This window comes from Oryx dammah, unplaced genomic scaffold, assembly GCF_014754425.2.
Source record: "Oryx dammah isolate SB20612 unplaced genomic scaffold, SCBI_Odam_1.1 HiC_scaffold_5, whole genome shotgun sequence".
Taxonomy (NCBI): domain Eukaryota; kingdom Metazoa; phylum Chordata; class Mammalia; order Artiodactyla; family Bovidae; genus Oryx; species Oryx dammah.
In genome coordinates this window covers 63,832,849-63,857,242 of record NW_024070189.1, presented here as the reverse complement: position 1 = coordinate 63,857,242, position 24,394 = coordinate 63,832,849, and the positions used below count along the sequence as shown (strand labels likewise).

At 51.6% G+C, this 24,394-nt stretch overlaps 1 protein-coding gene and 1 long non-coding RNA gene across 9 annotated transcripts in view; both read left to right on the top strand.

Moving 5' to 3' along the window:
• JADE2 (jade family PHD finger 2) overlaps positions 1–14,470 on the top strand; it is a 49,306-nt gene extending 34,836 nt beyond the window's left edge. For 6 of the 7 annotated variants that reach the window (XM_040240087.1, XM_040240084.1, XM_040240083.1 and 3 more), the window contains exons 10-12: positions 6,561–6,678; positions 8,403–8,531; positions 9,794–14,470. In XM_040240087.1, the coding sequence (XP_040096021.1) occupies positions 6,561–6,678; positions 8,403–8,531; positions 9,794–10,602 (1,056 nt within the window). In that variant the 3' untranslated portion in view covers positions 10,603–14,470. The remainder of the gene's footprint in view (positions 1–6,560; positions 6,679–8,402; positions 8,532–9,793) is intronic. The other variant, XM_040240089.1, reaches the window with a different exon arrangement.
• A 4,352-nt stretch (positions 14,471–18,822) lies between these two features.
• LOC120863652 overlaps positions 18,823–24,394 on the top strand; it is a 35,398-nt gene continuing 29,826 nt past the window's right edge. Inside the window, exons 1-3 of one of the 2 annotated variants that reach the window (XR_005721053.1) lie at positions 18,823–19,529; positions 19,629–19,859; positions 21,779–21,855. This is a non-coding gene — a long non-coding RNA (uncharacterized LOC120863652). The remainder of the gene's footprint in view (positions 19,530–19,628; positions 19,860–21,778; positions 21,856–24,394) is intronic. The other variant, XR_005721054.1, reaches the window with a different exon arrangement.

The window sequence follows — 24,394 nt, the reverse complement described above, 5'->3', positions numbered from 1 at the left end:
ATTCTCTGTTCTGTACTCCTCTTGGGCAAAAGTACTCCCTCCTCAGTCCCCCAGCCTCTCGGGCCCATTGTCAGCTGGTGCAGGTGAGGCCAGGGGCTATGGGTGTCACCGGCTAGAATGCTGAGGCAGCTGTGGGATCCCCACCTCACAGACCTCTCAGGTTGGGGCACAGAGCCCTCCCAGGTCAGGTGTGAGTCAGTCCACTCTGCCCCCAGGAGGAGGAGGCAGGAACAGCCTTGCAGTCTGTTCAGCTTCTGAGGGCTTGGGAGGGCCCGTGCTTCTCCAGCAGCCCCCAAGCCAGGCGGAAGGGCAGTAGCTGAGTAAGCCCTGGCAGGCTGAGGAGAGGAAGTTAGGCAGCCATGTGCTCCGTTGACCCCCACTCCGATCCAGCCTCAGGACCTTTCACGGCCACGCATTGGTGACTTGAGTGAGTGAAGCAGGCCGAGAACTGTGCCACGGGGGAGGCTTTCTGCAAAGACCCATGACCGTCGGTAGCCTGTCCAGCAGGCTCCGTCTCTGACCGTGGCCCCGTGCCAACAGTCAAGAGTATCCAGCCTGTCCCTGGGCACAGGGCCAGCTTGGGCTGGACCCATCAGGGATTCAGGGGAGGAGTTGAGACTGAGGCTGTAGGGAGCCTGGGTTTGCATCCAGTTCCAGCACTGCCCAGCTCTGTGCCTTCTGAGTTTCACTTTCTACCTCTCCAAGTTTCAGTTTCCTTGTCTGTGAAATGGGAATAAGAGTCTAGCTGACCTTGAATCATGGGAAATTTGGCAGGGACAGGGCTTAGCACACCACCCTCCCTTGTCAGTGGTGATTATTGTTGCATTCTGACTCTTAGCTGATGGGCTGCTTGGAAGGTGGACTCCAGGGAGGACTGAAAGGGCAGGCCCAGGGCTATGGCCCAGGAATCCTGGGTCCTCCTCAACTGATTTGCCTCCCAAGGCCAGGCAAGACTTTTGCTGAGAGAAGCAGGAGCCGGGCCATGGTGCCACCAGCATGAAACCCCATTTTATGCTTAGCCTAGACGATGTGCTTTCCTCAAATTTCAGCCTTAGGCCTCGGCCCTGGCAGGCAGCACAGGAAGGCCTGGCTACCGCAGCCTCTCAGAGTTGTTCACAGCTGACAGAAAAAAAAAAAATCACAGTGCTGATGAGCAGCGATCAACCTGACAAACACTGGCTGGTGTCCCCTAGCAACCAGGCTGGCAGTGTGGGCTACACAGGGCTTACTTCCTGCCCGTGGCTCTGGACCTGATTACCAGGAGTTTATTAAAGGTTTTACCTGGCCTGAGGAGAGTCGAGAGGGCAGGAGCGGCTCTGAGACACTGGCCCCAGAGGATAGACATGTAGGAACTCCACCCGGCTTCCGTGTCCATACCTCTCCCCAGGAGACTTGGTCCTGCCTCCCCCACACTCCGCGTGTTTCCTTGTCAATTGTCACACACCATTACTATCTTCAGTGCCTGGGTTGTGCCTCTTTGACCTCCTACTAAAGCCGAGTGGGCAGCTGTGGCCTCCAGCCTCTAGCTTCTCAAGCCCACGGCTCCCAGTTCTGGGACTTTTCCACCCCGTTACCCCCTCCACCCACTCAAGCCCTCTCACCTGCTCCACCTGCTTCTGATCAGCAGCCCCAGATCTCCAAGCCCCCTGTTCTCCCTACTCAGTTCCTTCTCCACTGTCCCCTGCTTTCCTCACTTCTGCCCTGTGGCAGTAGCTCACTGCCAGTCCCTTGTTCCTGTGCAAAGGCCACATGCTGGGCAGAGCCTCACCAGTAGGAGCCACTCTGCCAACCAGCAGGGATCTTATAGCAGTGAGTGGGTGAGCACCCCAAGGTGCCTGCCAGCCAGCCTTGATGAAAGCATTAGCTAGCAGCATTCTGGGCTCTCCTTCCACCACCTGTTCCCACCCTTGTTCCCACTCCCTCAGGGCTCCCCCTTCTCTTAGCAGACCTCATCCTCTGTTCCTCAGACCAGAACCTTTGCCCACTAATGCCCTCTGGACCGATTCTCTGCCCTTTCCTCTCATTTCCTCCCTTCCTGCCCCACACTGGGGATCTCTTTCCAGCCCACACTGCACAGCCCTGGAGTGTCTATTTTTTCTTCATCCCCTTCTGTCTCCAGGATTGCACCAGTGTTTGAATCCATTTTGCTTTCTCCCATCTTCAAAAGCAAGTCCTCCCTCCCCCACATCCCTCTAATCATCGGTTTCTCTACCCTCATCCCTATCTTTCCTTTTCTGTCATCCCTCACTGTTCTTACTTCTTTGCTTCTCACTCTTGGAGCTTCCTTGAAGCAATTTAGTTCCAATATATTGTATTTTTAATACCTCATTTATATCTACCGTAGTGGCAGGCCAGACCCCTGTCACTGCCGTATTCTAAAACCTTCCACCAGGGCTGCCAGCAGCCTCCATCTCTACCACTTCTCCACCTTATCCTCCAGCCTTCTCAGCAGTGGTCGCCACAGGTAAACACGCCCTTGGTCTTGAGATACTTCTCCTGTGGATGCTCTGACCAGACTTCCCATCCCCGATAATCCAGTCCTGCTGCTCCCTCTCTGAGTGTTCCTTGATCCCTGCGATCATTCACTGCACCAGGCTTTTCCTCTCATTGTGCCTCTGCTCTGCAGCTTTACTCCCCATCAGGAGGCTGGTTTCATCCCACACCTGCCTCCCAAGCTCCAGCAGCTCATGCCCAGTATGCTCTGCTCCTCCTGTAACCTTCCTAGGCTCCATGAATGCCCCTACACTGGTCCATTCTAGCTTAAGGTAACTGGCTGAGAGTCCTCCCTGCCTCCTGCCCTCCTTAGCCCATGTCCAGACTATCTCTGCCAAATTTGCTGTTATCAAAACAACTTTATCAAGGGAATTCCCTGGTGGTCCAGCAGTTAGGACTCTGCACTTCCACTGCAGAGGGCACGTGTTTGATCCCTGGTTGGGGAACTAAGATTGCATGGCGTGGCCAAGGGAAAAAAAAAACTTTATCATAAAACCTACTTTTATTACTGATCCCTGCTCTAGTTTTGGAGGACTTTTCTACTTGATTCACTTTTAGGCTCTTTGATGTTTATCATTTTCTTTAAAAATTGGTGTGTAGTTGCTTTATACTGCTGTGTCAGTTTCTGCAGTACAGCAGAGTGAATCAGCCATGCATATACCTATATCCCCTCTTTTTTGGATTTCCTTCTCATTTAGGTCACCACAGAGCACCAAGCAGAGTTCTCTGTGCCGTACAGTAGCTTCTCACTATCTTCTTTATGCATACTGTTATATATAGGTCAATCCCAACCTCCCCGTTCATTGCACTCTCCCAACTTTCCCCTTTGGTGTCCATACGTTTGCTCTCTACGTCTGTGTCTCTGTTTCTGCTTTGCACATAAGAACGTCTCTACCATTTTTCTAGATTCCACATATCTGCTTTAATATTCAATATTTGTTTTTCTTTTCCTGATTTACTGCACTCTGTGTGACAGTCTTTAGGTCCATCCACATCTTTGCAAATGACACAGTTTTGTTCCTTTTCATGGTTGAGTAGTATTCCACGGTGTATATGCATCACATCTTCTTTACCCATTCCTCTGCTGATGGACATTTAGGTTGTTGCCATGTCCTGGCCGTTGTAAATAGTGCTGCAGTGAATACTGGGGTGCATGTGTCTTTTGAATTATGGTTTTCTCTGGGTATGCCCGGGTGTGGGATTGTTGGATCACATGGTAATTCCATTTTTAGTTTTCTAAAAAACCTCCATACTTTTTTCTCCATAGTGGCTACACCAATTCACATTCCCACCGACAGTGTAAGCGGGTTCCCTTTTCTCCACACCCTCTCCAGCATTTATTGTCTGTAGATTTTCTGATGATGGCCATTCTGACTGGTGTAAAGTGACATCTCACTGTAGTTTTGATGTGCGTTTCTCTAATAATTCGTGATGATGAGTGTCTTTTCATGTGTTTCTTGGCCGTCTGTGTGTCTTCTTTGGAGAAACGTCTGTTTAGTTCTGCCCACTTATTGATTGCGTTGTTTGTTTTTTGTTTTATATTTATAATCAGAAAAAGATAATGTAATAATGGGTTGGCTTCTAAGATGGTTGCAGTACTTTTCCCCAAAAGCCATCATGGAAGAGGGATTTTACAGCATTTAGTTACATGTAGCTATATTACCGAGAGTCTCAGGAAAAATTAGAGGAGTTGATGATTCCATAGTGAACTAGGCGTAATGGGTAGCAATGTGTTTGGATTCTCACAGAATCTTCTATTGCAAAAGTCTCCAGACATTACTGATTAGGTAGTGTATGTACCCTTATCATGAAAAAAATTGAGCATTTACCTCCAATATATTGTATGCTTAATATCTCATTCACATCTACCATGCTCTATTGTAAAGCATACATAATCAAAATTTCTAATAGGACCAAAAAAACCCACTAGAATATTATCTTCCTATATATGCTGAGCTGTCAAACTCAGTAGCCCATGCAGCTTGCTTTGGAGCTTGGCAATAGTTCTCAGATGCTGTAGTGCTGTGAAAAATATGTATTTGAGGGCCCCACCCCCAGAGAATTTGATACTCCCCCAAGCCTGGGAATCTGTGCTTTTAACCAGCCACCCCAGGGATCTGGGGGGTAATCTTCACCAGGAATTCATTCTAGCCTGCCTTGAGAAACCTTGCTCTAATGTTTCTAAAAGTCAAAAAAAGAAAGAAAACTACATCTGTATTTAAATAGGAAGTAGTCCTGATCTGGTTTTAGGCTAGATATATTGACTAGTTTGTTTTCAGGCCCACAAAGTAGCCATGCATCCACCCAGCTGCCTTTATCCCCACTGTCCCTGTGCATGCTCAGCCACATGACTGCTGGGAAGGAAAGAGACCAGAATATGAGGAGAATGAGATTGAATTGCTTAGATGTGATGGACAGGAAGCCTCCTGGAGGTGATCCTGGAGCCAGGACCTGAAGGATGAGGTCCTGCCTGTCTTTCCCCTTCTCCAGGGAGCCTTCTCACCACCCGCAAGTCTGGATCAGGGTTGCCTGTGTCATTGCTTGGTCAGCATCTCTCTGCCCTGCTGAGCAGCAAGCCCTCAGAAGAAGGGGACTCTGATGGCACCTCTTGCAGCTGAGCCCAGGGACCAGCACAAGCCTGTGCCTAGGGACGTGTAGGAGGAGGTTGGCTGGAGGGAGGTCCTAGGGAGTCCAGGATTTGTGAAGAAGTCAGGTGGCGCCAGTGTGCTGGAGCAAGGGCTCACAGGCGGGGCCAGGTGGCTGCCCCTTGGGGAGGTGCTGACCACAGGAGAGCCTGGTATTCAGTCTGGGCCGTGGTGATGGTGGTGCTGAGAACCCACCCAGAGCCTCCTAGCCTGGCGGAGGTGTTCTGGCGTCTCTTTCACAGCTAGGCTCAGGGAGCAGAGGAGGAGGCCTGTGCCAGCAGGGAGGTCTGATCATGGCTACTCCAGGGTGGGAGAAGTTATGGTCACAACAAGAGGCAGGGGCTCTGGAACCCTCAGGTCATGCCCAGGCAGCTTAAGGCTATGAATACCGAACTCAGCCTTGAAGCGGAACCCAGCAGGAGGTAGAACCTGGTGGCACCCAGGATTCTGGTGGCCAGCTGTCACTTTTGCTGGAGGTTGTGACCCGATCTGAAGACAGTGCCAGAGCAAGGTGGTGTCCTGATGGGGAGGAGGCCTGGACTTGGTCCCAGAGAGATGGTGTACACTGAGAACAGCCAATGAGGGATGGCACACGGGGTCAAGGTGCCAGGTGGACAGGAAGCAACATTCTTCAGGTGCTTCCAGGCCAGCTGCAGGGTGGGCCCTGTCCCATGGGCCAAGCAAGATGGTGTCCCAGGCCCCAAGAGGCTCTTCCTAGCTGGCCTAAGGTGGTCTGAGCGGCCCTGCCCTTCCCCAGAAGGGGTTCTGTCTCTGGCAGAGCGAACACGGTCGAGTGCACATGGGGCCTGGAGCAGAGCAGCTGTGAACCTGGCTCAGGGCCAGTGCAGCAAGTGGACAAGGGCCAGCTGCAGGCTGGACTCCAGTGCATCAGGACCGCCTCTCTACTCAGAGCTCTTCTGCTGGTGCGCTCTCATGTACTGGTCATTTGTGGCTAAGGATAGGAGGTGGTTTTTGCCCAGGTGCTGGTGGCTGAAGAGTTTCTTCGATGTGTAAGAGGCCTTGGACAGGAGGCTGAAGGATGGACTTGGTGACCTTGTCAGGCTGTGACAAGCCTTGGGGGATTTACATACAAGGGAGAGCAGTCATGTTGGAAGGGCCTCGGGCGATGGCATGACTCAGCCAGGAAGCGCAGGCCTAGGGAAGGAAGGCAGAGCTGCCAGCCTGACCTCTGCAAACGCACTCCCTGCCCACACTGGCTTCACTGCAGGCCCTGGGGCCAAGACTGTGCTTGGCCCTGTATTTTAGATCAGAGAATTTCAGCTCAGGACTGAGCATGCATTCGGGGCCTGGGTATTGATTCCCAGATGTCCTGGGCAGGTTAGGCAGAATGGCCCCCCAGCGTTGGGAGGTTGAGGTGATTGCCCATGAGTAAGGTGGAAAATCTCTCTTGTGTTTCCTCAGGTTAGAAATCTGTGCTACATGGTGACAAGGCGCGAGAGAACGAAACATGCCATCTGCAAGCTCCAGGAGCAGATATTCCACCTGCAGATGAAACTTATCGAACAGGATCTGTGTCGAGGTAGGCGCTTCCCCTGCCTGCCGCTGGCCACCTCTCGTAAGCACACCCTCGAGGGGGCTGGGTTCCAGGGAGCTGTGTGTCTTCAGAGCCTGGTGGGGCATGTGTACGGGGTCAGGGGCCACTGACCTCACCCTTACCCTCTGTACCTAGGTAGTGGGCCAAGGCGGGCCTCCCAGGGTCGTAGGTGTGTGTTGGCAGGCAAGGAGCAAAGATGTGATGTGGGCATCAGGCCTACCCTCAGGGAGCTTTCTGGTTCACGGGACTCTCAGGCAGTGTGAGGCCCATTGTGGTTTAGGAGTGAATTGCATGTGAACAGGTGCAAACCAGAAGTCTGAGCAGCTCTTTGCTGGTTCCAAGGCAGGAAGGGACCAAGCTGGCAAGCTTCCCTGAACCCCTGTGTGCCTGTGTGTTGATTCTGAAGAAGGCAACTGCCCCAGGGGTGGAAGAGGACCTATGTGTTCCTCCTCTCTGACCCCATCTGATAGGATTGAGGCCCTGTGCCAATAGGCTTTTTTTTCCCTCTTTCTTAGGCTTTTACCATCACATGCATTTAACAGATGTGGAAATCAAAGGTTAAAGGAGCTCTGAGAGTGTTCTGTCTTGTTAGTTGTGGGTGTTGCCAGACAACAGGGCCCTTTGTGGAGTGTTAACATATTCAGGAGGGCAATGCTTAGTGCAGAAGATGGTGCTCTGATGTTGAATTCCATGCAGTAAAAATAGGTGGATGGAGAGATTTTTAAGCCAGAGGCTGCCACTGCAGGTAGAGCCTGTGGGTCAGGCTAGGCCTGGAGCAGAGAGAGGAGAGTGGCTGGACCACCACCAGAGTCAACAACTGAGCTGTGTAAGGTCTGTGCCCTTGGGAGGAGCTCAGGCCACAGCGAATGTGGTGGGGGACTTGGGAAGCCTCCCTCCAAGTATCTAGGCGCTGTCCCATGTCATAGGTGAGAAGACTGAGGCCTGGCCTGAGGTTACACCTGGAGTGAACAGCAGAGCTAGGCAGAGTCCTGGAGTTGGGCCCATACTCCTCAACCTTCTCTTAGGCGCTTACTCAGGAAGCCTGCTAGCCTCTGGCTAAGACGCTAGGAGGAGACTCCTAGCAGCTCCCCACCACAGCATGTCTCTCCCCTGCTCTGTTTTGTTCTGTGACTCCGCAGACCCATGTGGTCCTGGACTAGAAGGGTATGAGGGGCAGGTGTGTACCTGAGTCTTCTGTCAACTGTCTGACCGCCAGAGCAGACCACGAGAGCAAGGCAGGGGGCTGACCCCTGTGTCAGGAGGGGAACCCAAGGCTGTTGACCCCTCAGTGACCTATCCACCTTCACCTCTGTGGCCTAGCCCATGAGGCCCTGTCCTATCCACTCACCTCCAGCCAGCCTTCCTGCCCACCAGGACTCTATCGTGGGATCTGTAGTCCGCAGAGGTCAAACTGCAGCACAGGTCCTATAGAGTGGTCTTCCCCCTCCTTGTGTCGCTGAGCCCCGCACCAAGCCCCCCAGGGACTCTTATCCCCCTTCCCACAGCAGCTACTCCCTGACTCACTGGAGCCACAGTTATCCCAGGTCCCACATGGCTCTGGACAGGGGCCACAGAGGTGCAGGGGAGGTGACCCAGAAGGCGAGACACTAAGTGATGGCGCTCTCCTGGGATTCCACTCAGAGGTCTTGGTTCTGTCTGGCCTGCTTGGGATAACCATCTTCCTCCTGCTCTCTCTTTCCCTGATGCAGAGCGGTCTGGGAGGAAAACAAAGGGCAAGAAGAGCGACTCAAAAAGAAAAGGCCGTGAGGGCCCCAAGGGCAGCCCCGAGAAGAAAGAGAAAGTGAAGGCAGGGTCCGACTCAGTCCTGGGGCAGCTTGGTGAGTGGCCTGGTGCACACAGCCAGACTCATACCATCACTGCACTTGCAGGTCCCCGCAAAAGGCCATGGGAACCACCAGCATCCTTGCTGCAGAGTGGGAGGCCAGGAGGGGTCGGCAGGCCCTTCCATGCCCAGGCACTCCCACCTTCCAGGTATAGAGGAGACTGGGGTTTTGGAGCCCTAGCTGGCCTCCCAAGGGTTCCTCTCATAGACTAGAGGCTAGGCCCAAGAACTCAGGAGCCTCTAGACATCCTGGCCCTTCAAGGAACCCTGTGTCATGCTGTGGGGTGAGGGCCTGCCATAATTCTCTGTTCCTGTCCCCCTCTGCCAGAATGTCCTCAAGTAGGCCCTCCCTTCATCCCCTGCAAACTTTCTGGGAGCCACCAGAGACCCCCGCAGGAGTGGTCTTTGCCCAGCCCATCTCACTGTCACAGCTGTCTGTCACAGACCTCTCTCTTTACTGCTGCCCTGGACTTGGGCTTTTTCTCCCAGGATGTCACATGTTTCCTCTAGAGCACTCCTCAGGGAAGGGGCGTGCTCTAGAGGAACACCTCACCACTAGCATGGAAGCCCCACCTCGTCTCTAGCAAGGAAGCCCCAGGTCACCTCTAGCATGGAAGCCCCACCTCACCTCTAGCATCGAAGCCCCAGGTCATCTTTTATTTTCCTCGGTCTCAGGAAGGATTCAACTTGGTATCTAATGGGAACATCAGCGGCCGCCTCCCAAGACCTCAGTAAAGGAAGGAGAGCCCATAACTGGAGCTGGCCCTGACAGACACCCTTATCCAAGTCCTTGCTTTGGAAGCTCTGGAAAGCGACACTTATGAAAGCCCAGCGCCCCCTGGTGACCAGAGGGCTCCTTACCCCTTATGCTCCCAGGACGATGCTGTGTGGGGTGGGGAGCAGGGCTGGTGTGCTCCTGTGCAGTCACCAAGGGCCCTCGCTTGGTTTAATGCTCTACTGTACCCACTTTGAAATTCTTAATAATTTTTGAATAGGGAGCCCACATTTTCACTTTGTACTCTGCTCCTCAAACAATGAAGACAGTCCCAGGAGCAGGACATCTGTCTGGGGAGAAGGGTGTTCAGTGTTCGCAGGTGGGATGGACAGAACAGCTTAACTCGGCCGGGTCTAGCACAGAGGGAAAGAGGGAGGAAGGTCCGTGATGGTGTGCAAGGCAGGGTGGGAGAGGGCTTCTGGAAGGACGGTGGGACACACACCTGCTGGCATCTCACCTGCCTCTTTCCTCCCCTTGGCCAGGCCTGTCTACCTCGTTCCCCATCGACGGCACCTTCTTCAACAGCTGGCTGGCACAGTCAGTGCAGATCACCGCAGAGAACATGGCCATGAGTGAGTGGTCGCTCAACAATGGGCACCGCGAAGACCCCACCCCGGGGTTGCTGTCCGAGGAGCTGCTGCAGGACGAGGAGACACTGCTGAGCTTCATGCGGGACCCCTCGCTGCGACCTGGCGACCCTGCCAGGAAGGCCCGCGGCCGCACCCGCTTGCCTGCTAAGAAGAAACCACCACAGGACGGGCCCGGTTCACGGACGACTCCAGACAAACCCCCCAAGAAGCCCTCGGCCCAGGATACTGGCAGCAGCAAAGGGGGTCAGGGGCCACCTGCCAGGAAGCCACCACGGCGAACACCTTCTCACCTGCCGTCCAGTCCTACAGCTGGGGACTGTCCCATCCCAGCAGCTCCCGAGAGCCCCCCACCACTGGCCCCTGAGTCCCCGGAGGAGGCAGCCCCAATGGCTGCCGACTCTAATGTCCAAGTGCCTGGCCCTGTAGCGAGTCCCAAGCCCTCAGGCCGGCTCCGGCTGCCCCGTGAGAGCAAGGGAAACCGGAGATCGCCAGGTGCCAGGCCTGATGCCGGGACGGGACCGCCTTCTGCTGTGGCCGAGAGGCCAAAGGTCAGCCTACACTTTGACACTGAGACTGATGGCTACTTCTCTGATGGGGAGATGAGCGACTCAGATGTGGAGGCTGAGGACAGTGGGGTGCAGCGGGGTCCCAGGGAAGCAGGGGCTGAGGAGGTGGTCCGCATGGGGGTACTGGCCTCCTAAGTCACCCCTTCCCCTGTCCTGGTCCCCCCATGAGGCCTCAGCCCAGTGACAACTGCCATTTCCAATCTCCGCTGAGTGTCTCAGACCCTTGAGGCTGCCACTCTGATGTGGTTTTATTTTTAATATAAAAAGAGTTTCGAATTCCACACTATTGTCTTTCCTCTGTGCTGGCCCAGGACGTTAGGATTCCTTCCACGGCTCTGGCCACAAGGACCAGCCCTGGTCCTGTTCACCATCACAGCCATGGCAGCGTCCCCGCCTGGGCCACACAGTACTGCTGGGCTCCTGGCTACATGTAGGCAAGGTGATGAAGAGCTCAGGACTCCCGCCCGCTGCCACTGGGTGACACAGACTGTCGTTTGGGCATTATTATGGCAGATGGGCCAGCCCAGGGCCTGCCTCTCCTTGCTCCCAAATCCCACTGGGGTCCATCGGGGGGGGGGGGGGGGGTCCTGCTGCACTTCACTGATCCCCAAGGAAGTATAATAAGTGATACCCAGCCAGAGTCTACTCACTGTCACAAGCACAATGAGCTTATACGAGAAAGCACTGAGGGGGCGAAGAGGGCCTGCTGGTTCCAAGGGAACCACAGCTGTTCCTGGTCAACCCACATCATCTGAGGCCTGCCCGCCCACCCTGCGACCCTCCACTCTCCTGCTGCTCTGCCCCTGCCAGCGCCCAGCTCGGCGGCTCTGGGGAGGGCTTCCCAGAGCCCTTCCTGAGCTGTGCCATTTTCTCAGGGGACTCCCAGCCAGCCAGCCGCCAGTGCCGGCGGAGGGCTGCGAGGGAGGGCCAGTGCCCGGTCAGGGGCGTGGGGCTCAGCCTCGCCCACTACAGAGAATCGCTCTGGGACTCCAACTTCCTTCCTTCCTTCCTTCGGGGCCAGTCTCGGCCGAGGTCTGATCACTCCCAGACAGCTGACCAGACCAGATCGTTTGCCTTTTCAAGTTTCCTGCTAAGTGATGAGCTTCTTCCTCGGTTTCCTTTTGGAAACTCCTCCTTCCAACAAGCAGTGGGATCCCGGGGCCCAGGATGGGTTAGTGATGGCCTTCCGGGGCTGTTTGAAGTCTTGCTGGATCTTCCTGGTTCCTCTTCCCCTCTGAGCCTTAACCCCCTTTCCCAGCTGTGCCCTTCCAGCCCTTCCCTCCCCACCGTCACCGTCCTGCCTTCTCCGCTCCACCCTCTAAGTCCCAGGTAGTAGCTCTGAAGAGTTTCAGTGGAGTGGCCCCAGGGTGATAGCTCAGGGAACAAATGAAAAACAAAAAGGAATTCAGTGAAAACATTTTTTTTTTTTCTTTTATGACTTACTCCTGGGTCACTTCTGCCACTGGTAAAGCCAGAACTTCTCCAACAAGAACCTTGCAAAAGTCCAGTGAATCAGTCGAATCATTCTGTGGATGCCAAAGAATATTTTGACCATAATACAGCACAGCCAGGACCTGACAACTTGTCACTTGGACTTTTTTTAAAAAATGGAGTTCTTTAGCAACCAAGTGTAGAAACATGTTCGTTGCACACACCCAAGGAGGTGAGCCCAAGCTCTCAGACAAGGATGCTGTTCTGCTGCTGCTGGTGTTGGATTTTGGATCCTGGGCCCACTGTGAGCTCTCCTGAACCCTAAAACTCCACACGAGGAGACTGACGGTGAAACCAGCGTGGCAAAAGTCTCACCATGGGGATCCCCCTCACATAACACAAAGCGCAAATCAGTGGGATGGGGAGCAGGCTGAGCACCCATCCCCGACTCAAGACTTTCAAGGTACGGCAGTGGCATGGTCATGGACACTGAGTTTCATGTGAGTTTTATCAAAACAGGAAACAAAGATAATGACTAAGTTTAAAGGGCTGGACAGATGTGTCCAGTCGGAGCAGACTCAGAGTGGGCTTCAAGGACTCTGGGCGTTGGGATGGCATGAGCTACTGTGTAGAGTTTAGTCTGCCTGGCGCCTTGGTAGTAGTGGCCAGTGCAGTGTCAGCAGCAGCGTCCTAACCCTATTCTCTGTTTACTGCCTTTGAACAGATCTTCTTCCTTCCCCGTGCTTTGGGTCACCTTGGGTAACAACCTTGTCTGTGCTGGATTGCCTGGTCTGACCTCACAGGAAGCAAAGGGACCAGCTTTAAAGAACAACCAAACTCTGCCGGGAGGTGGGGTGCTCACAAGGTCCAGTAGACTCAGCATTAGCCTGCTTACCCTTCATCCATCCTGAGGCAGGGTCTGGGCTCTCTGGGGGCGAGGTAGGGCATAGGACCAGGGCAGGCAGGTGGTAGGTCTGGTCAGGGTCTGGACTGGGTGGGCCAGGCCAAGGAGACCAGCAGAGGGCCTCTCCTCAAGTTGGCCTCTAGATTTCAACCCACTTCTCAATTGGCTCTTGCTTTGAATTGAATTATCCCTGGGGTCCCGTGTCCTGCACGGAGTCTGGGTGCCTCTAAGGCTGGCTGCCCAGGGCCTGCCAGGCCAGACCCAAGAGCTTTGTCTGCCAGCCAGCTGTCCACTACTGGGATGCCCGCCAGGCTGCAAAGAAGACAAGGACACTGGCCCTCACTGCTGGCCTTCCTGTTGCCAGCACAGCCCCTTCACTCTGCAGCTTCCCATCCACTGTACAGGTGGCTTTGCTGCCTTTGAGGTCAGGATGGGAAGCTGGGGAGGTGGCAGGAGGCCTTTTCCAGCCTAGAGGCTGAGGTGCGTCTTTCACGCAACCGTATCTGCAGACTTACTGGAGGCACAAGCTGCTCTGGAAGTTAGCCCGGCGGTCTTTACCACTCTCCTGGTCCCTGCTGCCCACCTCCTTCCCCCTTCTTACAGTGAGAAAGGATAATGTGCAAGGAAAGTATTTTTATGGATCATAAATGTATTTTAGAACAAACGCAGAGAAGAAAGGTTAGAAGGGTTTATTTTATTAAATGAGCTCTGACTTGGTGACGGTGTGTGAACATTTGCAGTGTGAAGGTCTCAGGTTCCTTGGAGAAGCCACCCAGGTTTCCAAACGTGGGTGTTGGGCTGTGGATGTGTGAGTTTGTGCCAGGGCACATCTTGTGTGTCCATGTGCATGTGTGTCTGTGTGTCACGTATGGGCACACAGTGGGACTTGCCAGGGCAGTTTCTAGAGAATCACATGCCCAGTTCTGACAGCCATTGGCAGCAGCTGGACTTGGCATTCCTCGCTTACTGCCAGATGTGGCCAACCTCTCTGCCCATACCCCAAGCTCTGCAGAATGGTCTGGATGCCTGTAACAAGGCCCTTGGGGAGGCCACTTCCCATGGCTCCGGCCCAGCTGGCCACATTGGCCAAAGAGCCAGGGCTGGAGTCCAGGACCTTTGGTTGTTCTTTAAGGCACTTCCTGCCACCTTGTCCCTCAGACGCACAACACTCTGTGCTCCACATCGGCTCGGGGTGGGAGGATGATATGAATGTCACAGGAGGAGACACCTTCTGTCTTTGTTTCAAAGAAAGTTGATGTGCCATTTGTTAATATACAAGAGAAATATTGAAAATATATTGAAAAGAGCAATTTTAAATTATTTTTGGCTTATGTTGCAATATTTATTTTCTTGTATTAGGAAAGATTCCTTTGTAGAAAAAAAATGTATTTTTCATTAACGCAAAAACCTATTTCTCCTTTTTGTACATTGTCCATGTTCGCTACCCTTAACGAGCAATAGAATGTATGGCTGCCTCGGGGTGGCCGGTGCCCGCGTGCCCTGCATGATTCTGTGGTCCCGCTACCACGTAGCTCCCAGTCCCATCCTGTCCTGCTCACTCATGGGGGTTTCCAGAGCCTAGCCCTCACTGGAGCCTGTGGCTTCAGGACCCCCTCTGCAATCCTCGTGTGTTGGCAAACGCAGTTAATAAAGCAATGTTTTCTGTGCTGGCTGGTGTGAGGCTCTGTTGCATTGGGGAGTGGGAGAGGGTGGGCTCAGTGAACTAGTGAGTGGTCCCTGGGTGTCCCAAGGAATATAGTGAGTGCTCAGTATGCACTGGGGCTGGGCTTACTTGATTTGCTTCTCACAGCTGTCATTCCCTGGGGTTCAGAGTGGATGATGGAGCTTCCCAAAACTACCAGAGGTGAAATTCAGCATCAAAGTCAGAACCCCTTGAGCCACCTACAGTGGGAAGGTTTGAGAGGAAACTCTGGTTGTTGTTGTTCAGTTACTAAGTCGTGTTCGACTCTGCGACCCCATGGGATGGATTTGCATGCCAGGCTCCTCTGTCCTTCCCTATCTCCTGGAGTTTGCTCAGATTCATGTCCATTGAGTTGGTGATGCTATCTAACCATTTCATCCTCTGCTGCCCCCTTGTTTTGCCTTCAGTCTTTTCCCAGCATCAGTGTCTTTTCTAAGGAATCGGCTCTTCACATCAGATGGCCAAAGTTTTGAAGCTTCAGCTTTAGCATCTGTCCTTCCAATGAATATTCAGGGTTGATTTCATTTAGGATTGACTGGTTTGATCTTCCATGCAGTCCAGAGGACTTCCAAGCGTCTTCTCAAGCACCACAATTCTAAAGCATCAATTCCTCAATGTTCAGCTGCCTTTATAGTCCAACTCTCATATCCGTATATAACTACTGAAAAAAACATAGCTTTGGCAATATGGACCTTTGTCACAAAGTGATATCTTTGCTTTTTAATATCTTGTCTAGGTTTGTCATAGCTTTTGTTCCAAGGATCAAGCATCTTTTAATTTCACGGCTGCAATCATCATCCGCAGTGATTTTGGAGTCTAAGAAATAGAATCTCACTGCTTCCAGTCTGGTATTTGTCCCTAGATCAGGAAAGGTTTTAATCCAGGCTTGTTTTTCACTCGTTATTTCCTGAGTACTTGCTTTGGACCAGACTCTATAAAGTATGCAGAATGAAGCCAATGTCTCTGTCGTCAGGGAGCTCACAGTCCAGCAGAGAGGCAATGAGGAATCTGGGAGGTACTGTGGAGGCCTGTATGGATGAGGTGGGGAGGGCACAGGAAGCAACATCATTCATGCATTCATTCATTCACAGACAATTGTCTACTGAGCATGCATCTCATTCTGCCAGTATGCTGGGTTGTATGCTGTGAGTGGCACCAGGACCTTGCCCTCCCAGAGCTTCCAGGTAACATAGGCTCGAAGGATAACTAGTTGCTTGCCCAAGGGGAGCTGGCTGGGAGGAAGGGACAACAAGCACTCTGGACAGAGGGGTCCACAAGAACAAAGTTGGATTCAGCTATGCGTGGAAGGGTCTTGAGCCTCCTCTGAGAGTCCAAGGGGAGGAGTGTGGAAAGGAGCTTGAACTGAGACTCAGGGAATATAGCTTCTGGGGCTACTGACTTGGTTGTGAACCCCAGAGAAGTGCCCCATTTCCTCACTGATGGAGTAGACAGTGAGTCCCCAAGGGCACCTCCAGATCCAGAGTTCTGTGATTCCACAATGCAGAAAGTGGTGGAAATAAACCTGGTGTACTTTGAACAACTGTGGAGGAAGGTGTTCCTCACTGAGGGGCCCCATGCCTGGGGATCAGGGAACCTTGTCTGACTGAGACATATGTGTTCTCTCAGGGTGCTCAGCCGAGAGTGAGAAGGGCTCACTTAGCATCAACCGCAGTCAGCCTGAGGTGCTGGTAGATCAGTCCCCAGGCTGAGGGGGCTCCTGTGTGGCCAGCTACCCTACCTGTGATTTGGGGCTGTTGGTTCTATGGGCCAGCTGCCCTGGGCTCGACACCCTAGATTTTCCCTCCTCCCAGAGCCAGGCCCACTAGACCACAGTTCTCCAGAAGAGTGATGCAGGGGGCCTGCTGCCAGGCCTGCAGCTGCAGAGCTGACCCAGCTGATAACCGTGGGGCAGGAGAGGGCAAAACACCGGTGGGCCCGAAGCAGCAATGTGCAATAGAAATGAAGTATGAGGCACAGAGGTAATTCTAGCAGCCACATTTTTAACAAGTAAAAAGGAACAGGTAAAATGAATTTTAACATATTTCAGTTAATCCATTATATCCAAAATATGATCACTTGAACCAGTAATCAATATAAAATAATCACTAATGAGCCAATGTACAAGAATCCAAGGGGAGGCCAGGAGTGTTCACTCCCCCGCTACTTCGTTCCTGCACGTATGGATTCAGCATTCACAGTGCATCAGTTGCTGGGCCCTGAAGACACTGGGATGACCAAATGCCCTATGCAGAGACCAGGCCAGTGGGGGAGACAGACTTTAATCCCATAGTCCCAAAGCCAGGTACAGTTACACACAGACTGTGTGGCAGAGGGGAGGGACTCTTCCTCTGCCCGCCCTGAACTTCCCTTGTTCTGATGAAACTCCTGCAAGGTAGGTAGGATCTGGGGCGCCATCTGCTGCCCAGCCTTGATGACTGACTATATGTGTTTTTGTTTTTTCTTTTTCTCCACAATTCTTTAAAAAAAGAATCCTATATGGGGGCGGTGGCGGGGGGGACCTGCTACATTTAATAATGTGCAACTGCTTTGTTGTAACAACAAACACGTTGTTAAGGAAGTGAAGGTGAAGTCGCTCAGTCATGTCCGACTCTTTGCGACACCATGGACTGTAGCCCACCAAGCTCCTCAGTCCATGGAAATTTCCAGGCAAGGGTACTGGAGTGGGGTGCCATTTCCTTCTCCAGAGGATCTTCCCAACCCAGGGATATAACCCGGGTCTCCCGCACTGCAGGCGGACGCTTTACCATCTGAGCCACCAGGGAAGCCCATGTTAAGGGAAAAGAAACCATTCTAAAACATTAAAAAGCAAAAAAGCAGGTTCCCTGGTGGTCTAGTGATTAGGACTTGGTGCTCTCGCTGTTGGGGTTGCATTCCCTGGTTGCAGAACTAAGATCTCACAAGCCGAACAGCATGGCAAAAATTCCTTTCCTAGAGTATCCATGACTCCCCTGGGTCCCCCAACTCAAACTCAAGGAGGCTTCTTTTTATTATTGTTAACCCCATCCCCATAGTGATTTTTGTACAACGCCTTAGGAAAGTATGTCTAACCCAGGATCAGGAAACCAAGGTTCTAGTCTTCTGCCATTGACTTCATGTACCTCAGTTTTTCCATCTGTCAAATAGAAGACGTTGGAGATACCGATTTCTTTAGGTCCTGGTGGGAAAGCCCATGGTTGGAGGATGTGGTCAGTGAGGGTGAGGTGAGAGCCTGACAGGGCCCTCCCTTTTACCTTAAGGCCAACTGGGTAGGTGGGACTGACTGGGGCTACCGAGAGCCTCCAGGCTGGACTTCGGCAGAGCCAGAGCAGGAAGCTTAGGGTCATCACATTGTCAGAATGCCACGGTGGCCACAGATTCATGTCACCAGGAGAGGGGTCATTAGGAGCAAAGCAGTAGCCATGGGTGTGAACATGGAAGTGAAGCACCAGATCCAGCCCCGATGGTGACAGGGCAAAGTGCTGAGCAGGACCTGTAGGCAATGGAAGGAAGGTACATTATCTGTCCTGCAGGCTTGGAAGTGGGGCCCACGCCTCTCTGGGAGGGCTGGGGGGGTGGGGCAGGCTTTGTGGTTTGGGTAACAGCAATTGTAGGGTGGCTTGGAAGTGGGGCCCATGCCTCTCTGGGAGGGCTGGGGGTGTGGGGCGGGCTTTGTGATTTGGGTAACAGCAATTGTAGGGTGGCTTGCCCAGGTCTAGGGGTTTGTGTTCAGTGGGCAATCCGCCTTATTCCACCCCCATCTTTGGTTACCATTAGCTATTCGTGGCCATTCAAATCCAGAAAATTCATCCAGGAATGCACTGCACATGAGGAAGTGACTAGAAATGGATTCGTGTGGGCCTTAGGGTAAAGGAGAATTAAGGACTGTGTTTTGGCCCTTTCTGGGCCTCAGTTTCCTTATCTGTTAAGTGAGGATGAGCGTTCCTGCTGGGCGCCCCCCACGCATGGTGGCTGAAAGTGGATCAAAGTGGGCCTGGGTGTGCGGAGATTAGAATGAGGAACCACTGTGAGAGGAGGGGGACGGAGGTTAAGGCAGAGGGCGCCCTGACGCCAGCAGGCTGACTAGAGAGGCCAGGAGCCCAGAGGGATTTGTTCGCTGAAGCTCCGTTGTTCTCACGGGCCGCCCCATGCCCAACCTGGGCACCTGTGTTCTGGGGGCAGGGCAGAGGAAGGTCACGTGATGCCTGGGTAGGGGGGCCGGCCGAGGGCGGGTAGGAACCACCTGGCGGTCATCCGGGACACCGCTCACGTGACACCTGAGCCAATCAGCTGCCTGCGCCTGAAACACACCCACCTTCCCAGCATTCTGGGTTCCTCCGCGGCCATTCTGAAACGGTATAACCCAGGAGGCGGGAGGTAGCTGAAGTCTCCCGCTCCCCACCCCCTCACCCAACCCTCTGTTGCAGAGCAGGAAGGTTGCATTGCTAAAAACTGAATGTTGGGATTAACCTGAAACTCAGAAGAGCAGCAGGGTTTGTAGGAGAAGCCGAAAAGGAAGAGTGACTCAGCAAAATAAACCGTCACCTGTGGATATTCTGAACTGCTATTTTGGGATCCTGGGTGACTGCCTGGCTATGGTGACAGGTGCTTGGTATACGAAACCTTGTTTCCCACATGCCCGCCGTAATTATTTATGCTCCTCAGCTGACGAAAGGAGCTGCCGTGGACGGTCCCCGATAGCTGCGTCGTCCACTGTTAGACTCCTAAATGAATTCTTGGCAAAGGGGAGTGTGTGCCCTGAAGGGCCATCAAGAACCAGAGGGGGTGCTCAAGTCTTAGGGGCCCCTCTGCCCTTCAGGAGCACTTCCCTTCTGGTCAAGAAGGGGTACGGGACCAGTACCGACCAACGTTATCAATCCTGGTTCCTGCTCAGGCCTCAGCCAAGGAGCCTCATCTGGGTGATATCTCAGGGTTTAGGTGGTTGGGGGGGGGGCATGAAACCTCGTCTTGCCCACCACCTTCTCTAGGACAGCCTCTGAATTCTAGTGACTGAGAACCTGTCGTATTGTAAGCAACCCGTTGCCAAGCCATCCATATTAAGTTTAAAACGTCTTACTTAAATTCAACTGTAATTGTTGCCTTGAAACATGATGTTTCTATTCACAGGCTGTTCTGAGCCCTGGAGCCACAGAGATCAAGTCCGGTCCAGTATTCACTGGGCAGTCCTTGGGCTGTGTGAGGAGTTAGGATGCCTTGCCCACTTGACTTTTCAACTTCAAGACGTTACTAGGCGATTTGAAGGCACGGTGTTCTCCTCAGCTACTTCTGTTATGCCTCTCCTGCTTGATGGATGGAACCATCAGATCCCCACACTTTGCAGGCAAAGCCAGCCCCCAGGTAAGAGGTTCGTGGAGAAGGGGGATCAGAGAGGGACAGTTGGGGTCTCAGCTCCTGGCTCCCAGCAGTACCCTCAGGGATCCCCAACCCTCCACCCCCTTAGCCTGATGTCTTTTATTGAATAGGTTGGCAGTACTGGCTGTGTGAACAGTTCCAGCTTGTTTTTTTTTTTTTAACTTTTAATTTTATATTGGATTATAGCCAGTTAAGTGTTGTGATAGTTTCAGGTGGACAGCAAAGGGACTCAGCCATAGGTATGCGTGTATCCATTTTCCCCCAAACACCCCTCTCATCCAGGCTGCCATATAACATTGAGCAGAGTTCCCTGTGCAACATCCACCCTGTGTAATTTTTAATTTGACCTTAAACCTGTGTCTTCCTTGTCACTAGCACACATTCTGCTGTGCATGGTCAGTGTGGCATTTTGGGGACACATGTCTGTACAGTTGTTCCCAACTTCAAATAGCCTATTGCTGATCTCATGGCCCCATGAGCAGGCTCTCCTGGTGGATTGCTGGCTCCTGTCTTGGTTTGAAAAATGTGATCATATATCATAAACCGTTGGTTTTGGAATCAGTGTTAGAAGTAGCCTACTTTGACAGGTGAAAAACGGGCTGAAAGATGGGAAAGGGCAGCCCTGCTCTCCTGCCTTCTCAGTTTAGGCCTCGTGTTCTTGTCTTTTCCTCCACTGACATCTGTCTAATACGCTGCCCACACAGCACCTCTTCAGGCTCTGGGCTCTACCAGCCCGAAATCACAGCATGCCGTTTTCTGCTGTGCCTTCATCTTTGCTGTTCTGTCTGCTTACACTCGCCTTGCTCACCCCTTCTTTACTAAACAGTATATATGCTTTCAAGATTCAGCTCTGGTGCCCCATTTTTAGAAACCTCGATGGTGTTTGAGGGCCTTTCCCTTTTGCCTTCCATGGTGCCTTGGGCAAATGGCTGCCCATTTTTCATCGTTCCATGTGAGTCCCCAGCAAGGAGGTATTGAAATGCCAGCTGACTGGCTCGTGGACGGGCAGACAGAAAGTGTGGCCACCTGTCCCAACCTGAACCCAACATCTGCACAGTACTTGCAAAAGACCTGGTGATAACTAATAGTTTTACACATAAGGCTTTATGTGTAAAAGAGAGAAAATGAACCCAGTGAGTAGGTGATTAGGTAAAACCCTCCCTCGTATTTTGCCCAGCCCAGCCTTGCACATGGAGCAGTGAGCAAGGCCGCCAACATGTCAAGTAATCAGAAACCGCTTCTCCAAACAGGAAGGCAGAGTGAGGCTTCAAAATCCAAGAGGGGTCCCCCTGCCATCAGACTGCCAGAGGATTGTGGACTCTGAACCTGGTCCCAAAAAGAAGCTGATGTGGAGAAAATTTCAGACTGGTCTCAAAATAGCTTTTTGCCCTGCCGTCTACTACCCTGAAGTCAGAAAAGAAAGTAGCGTTGCATGGTTTCCTTCAGGAACTGTCAGACATGTTTCCCCTTGCAGTGGACCCCCTAGTTGCAAATCAGCTCTGGGGCCCAGAACAGGGCTGGAACTCACCTATTCTGCGTTTTACTCAAAGAAAGTCTCTTGCCCATTTGGGTCTCGAAAGAGAAGTCCATAGAATGGAGGGAAGTCAATGTGCTTTTCTCCAGACTGCAATTGATCTGGTGTGGCTTCCCAGTCACGAGGTGGGTCTAGAGACCTCAAGACAAACCCAAGGACTAGGAGAGAACCCTAAATGGTGCTGTAATGGTAATGTTTATAATCTCTCTAGTTTCTGGGATTTTCCTAATCCCGGGTGAAATAAGACTACAACTCCACCGATGAGGTTCACATTCAATTCCTTTTAGCTCAAGAAAGGAGTAAACAAATATCTTCATTTCAACCCCCAAGTGTTCTCTCTCTGTTCACCTCTACCTCACCTCCGAAACAGCCATGAAACACGACACCTGTGAAGATTTTGACTGGAGGACTGTTACCCATTAACCCAGGTCCTTTCAATATGATCGGGTAAGAAAGCTCTTCAGTTTCTTTTTGCAGCGTTACCAGCTTGTTTGTAGTGGCACGGTGCCGTCACTGAACTCGGTGACTTTAATAAGCATGTTAAATGGGTCACTGTGCTGCCTCCAATCAAATCCACATTCCAAAGCGAGGCTTCCTTTGTTTACCACATAATAGCCAGAAAATTATTGAGTTTTGGTGTCTAATTTTAAATAAATCAAGTTAAGAGGCTTTGTAAACACAGGCTTTGACCTTTGTCAACTAACAATACCCAGCTAAATCCTTGGGACCTTTGTTTTTAATCATCAGGTTTCTAAGTTGTTCTCACCTTTCAATTAGGAGGATGGTGGCCACCACCCAAAGGGCTTCTTTTACAGTTTCCTAGTTCCCCTGTCCCCAACAAGGTTCTTTTCACACTCTTTTGAGGGCTGTGATGTTGCATTGCTGTACCTTTAGTACAAATATCAGATAGTTTGTGCTGTGTGCTTTGCTAAGTTGCTTCGGTCATGTTCAACTCTGTGAGCCTCTATGGACTGTAGCTCCCCCAGACTGCTCTGTTCATGGGACTCTCCAGGCAGGAATACTGGAGTGGGTTGCCATGCCCTTCTCCAGGGGATCCTCCCGACCCAGGGATCGAACCCGTGTCCTTTACATCTCCTGTATTGGCAGGTGGGTTCTTTACCACTCACGCCACCTGGGAAGCCCATCAGATAGTCTGGTGGGATATTATGTAACTAAATTCAAGAAAATGAGGTAAATTGGATTTTTTTTCCATTTTAAAAGCTTGTTTTTAATTGAAGGATAATTGCTTTGACAGTGTTGTGTTGGTTTCTGCCATACATCAGCATGCATCAGCTATAGGTATACATATGTCCCTTCCCTCTTAAACCTCCCTCCTGCCTCCCCGCCTCATCCGACCCTCTAGGCTGTCACAGAGCACCAGTTTGCGCTCCCTGCATCATATAGCAAATTCCCGCTGACTGTCTTGCGTATGGTGATGTGTATGTTTCCAGGTTCCCATCGCACGTCGCAGTTTGTCCCCCCCTTCCTCCCACTGGGTCCACGAGTCTGTTCTGTGTCTCCATCTCCATTGCTGCTCTGCAGTAGGCTTCAGTACCGTCTATTCCATGTATGTCCATTAATATACAGTATTTGTTTTTCTGACTTATTTCATTCTGTATAATAGGCTCTTCGTTCACTACCTCATTAGAACTGACCTGATGTTTTCTTTTTTATGACTGAGTATATTCCATTGTATATATGTACCACAACTTCTTTATCCATTCATCTGTTGATGGACATCTGTTAATAGGTGGCTTCCACATTCTGACTCTTATAAATAGTGCTGCAGTGAACATTGGGCTACATGTTTCAGTTATGGTTTTGTCAGGGTACGTGCTCAGTAGTGGGATTGTTGGGTCATATAGTGGTTTTATTCTTGGTTTTTTAAGGAATCTCCATACTGTTCTCCATAGTGGCTCTGTCAGTTTACATTCCCACCAACAGTACAAGAGAGTTCCCTTTTCTCCATACGCTGTCCAGCATTTATTGTCTGTAGACTTTTTGATGATGGTCATTTTGATGAACGTGAGGTGACACCTCATTGTAGTTTTGATCCGCATTTTTTAAATAATGAGTGATGTTGAGTATCTTTTCATGTTTATTAGCCATCTGTATGTCTTATTTGGAGAAAGGTCTGAATAAACTGGATTTTATTTTCTTAGCATTTATGCCTTCAGTACATTCACTGTCTACTTTGTTAGTTTCAGTTCAACAAATAGTTTGAGTGCATGCTAAATCTCTATTTGATGGACTCAGTGGTAATTGGACTTCCCTGCTGGCTCAGATGGTAAGGCGTCTGCCTACAAAGCAGGAGACTCAGGTTCAATCCCTGGGTCGGGAAGATCTCTTGGAGAAGGAAATGGCAACCCACTCCAGTATTCTTGCCTGGAAAATCCCATGGATGGAGGATCCTGGTAGGCTATACAGTCCATGGGGGTTGCAAAGAGTTAGACACGACTGAGCAACTTCACTTCACTTCAACAGTAATAGAATCATGACTGGCTATGTTAAAAGAGTTAGCACAAAGCCTTATGTCATCCTGCACATTGTTAGTAGAAAGGTTAAAGGAATGGCTGTGTGAAGTTTTATTTGTTAATATTTATTTATTTGGCAGCATCAGGTCTTAGTTGCGACCTGCAGGATCTTTTGTTGCTGCGCATGGACTGTCTAGCTCTGGTGTGTGGGCTCAGTAGTTGAGGGGCTTGGGCTTAGCTGCTCCGCCACATGTGGGAATCTCAGTTCTCCAGTTGGGGTCAAACCTGCATCCTCTGTGTTGCAAGGTATATTCTTAACCCCTGGACCACCACGGAAGTCCTTAGAAAGGTCTTATAGTTGGATTTAAGTCTCAAAAGTAGCTTGATAATCCTTACCAAAATGATATTTTTTCATTTGCATCACCTGAGTTGAAAAAATTTTGCTACCTGGGCTTTCAGTGATTCTGAATTGTAACCGGCTACAGGTTACAGTAATGTGCGTGCATGCTCAG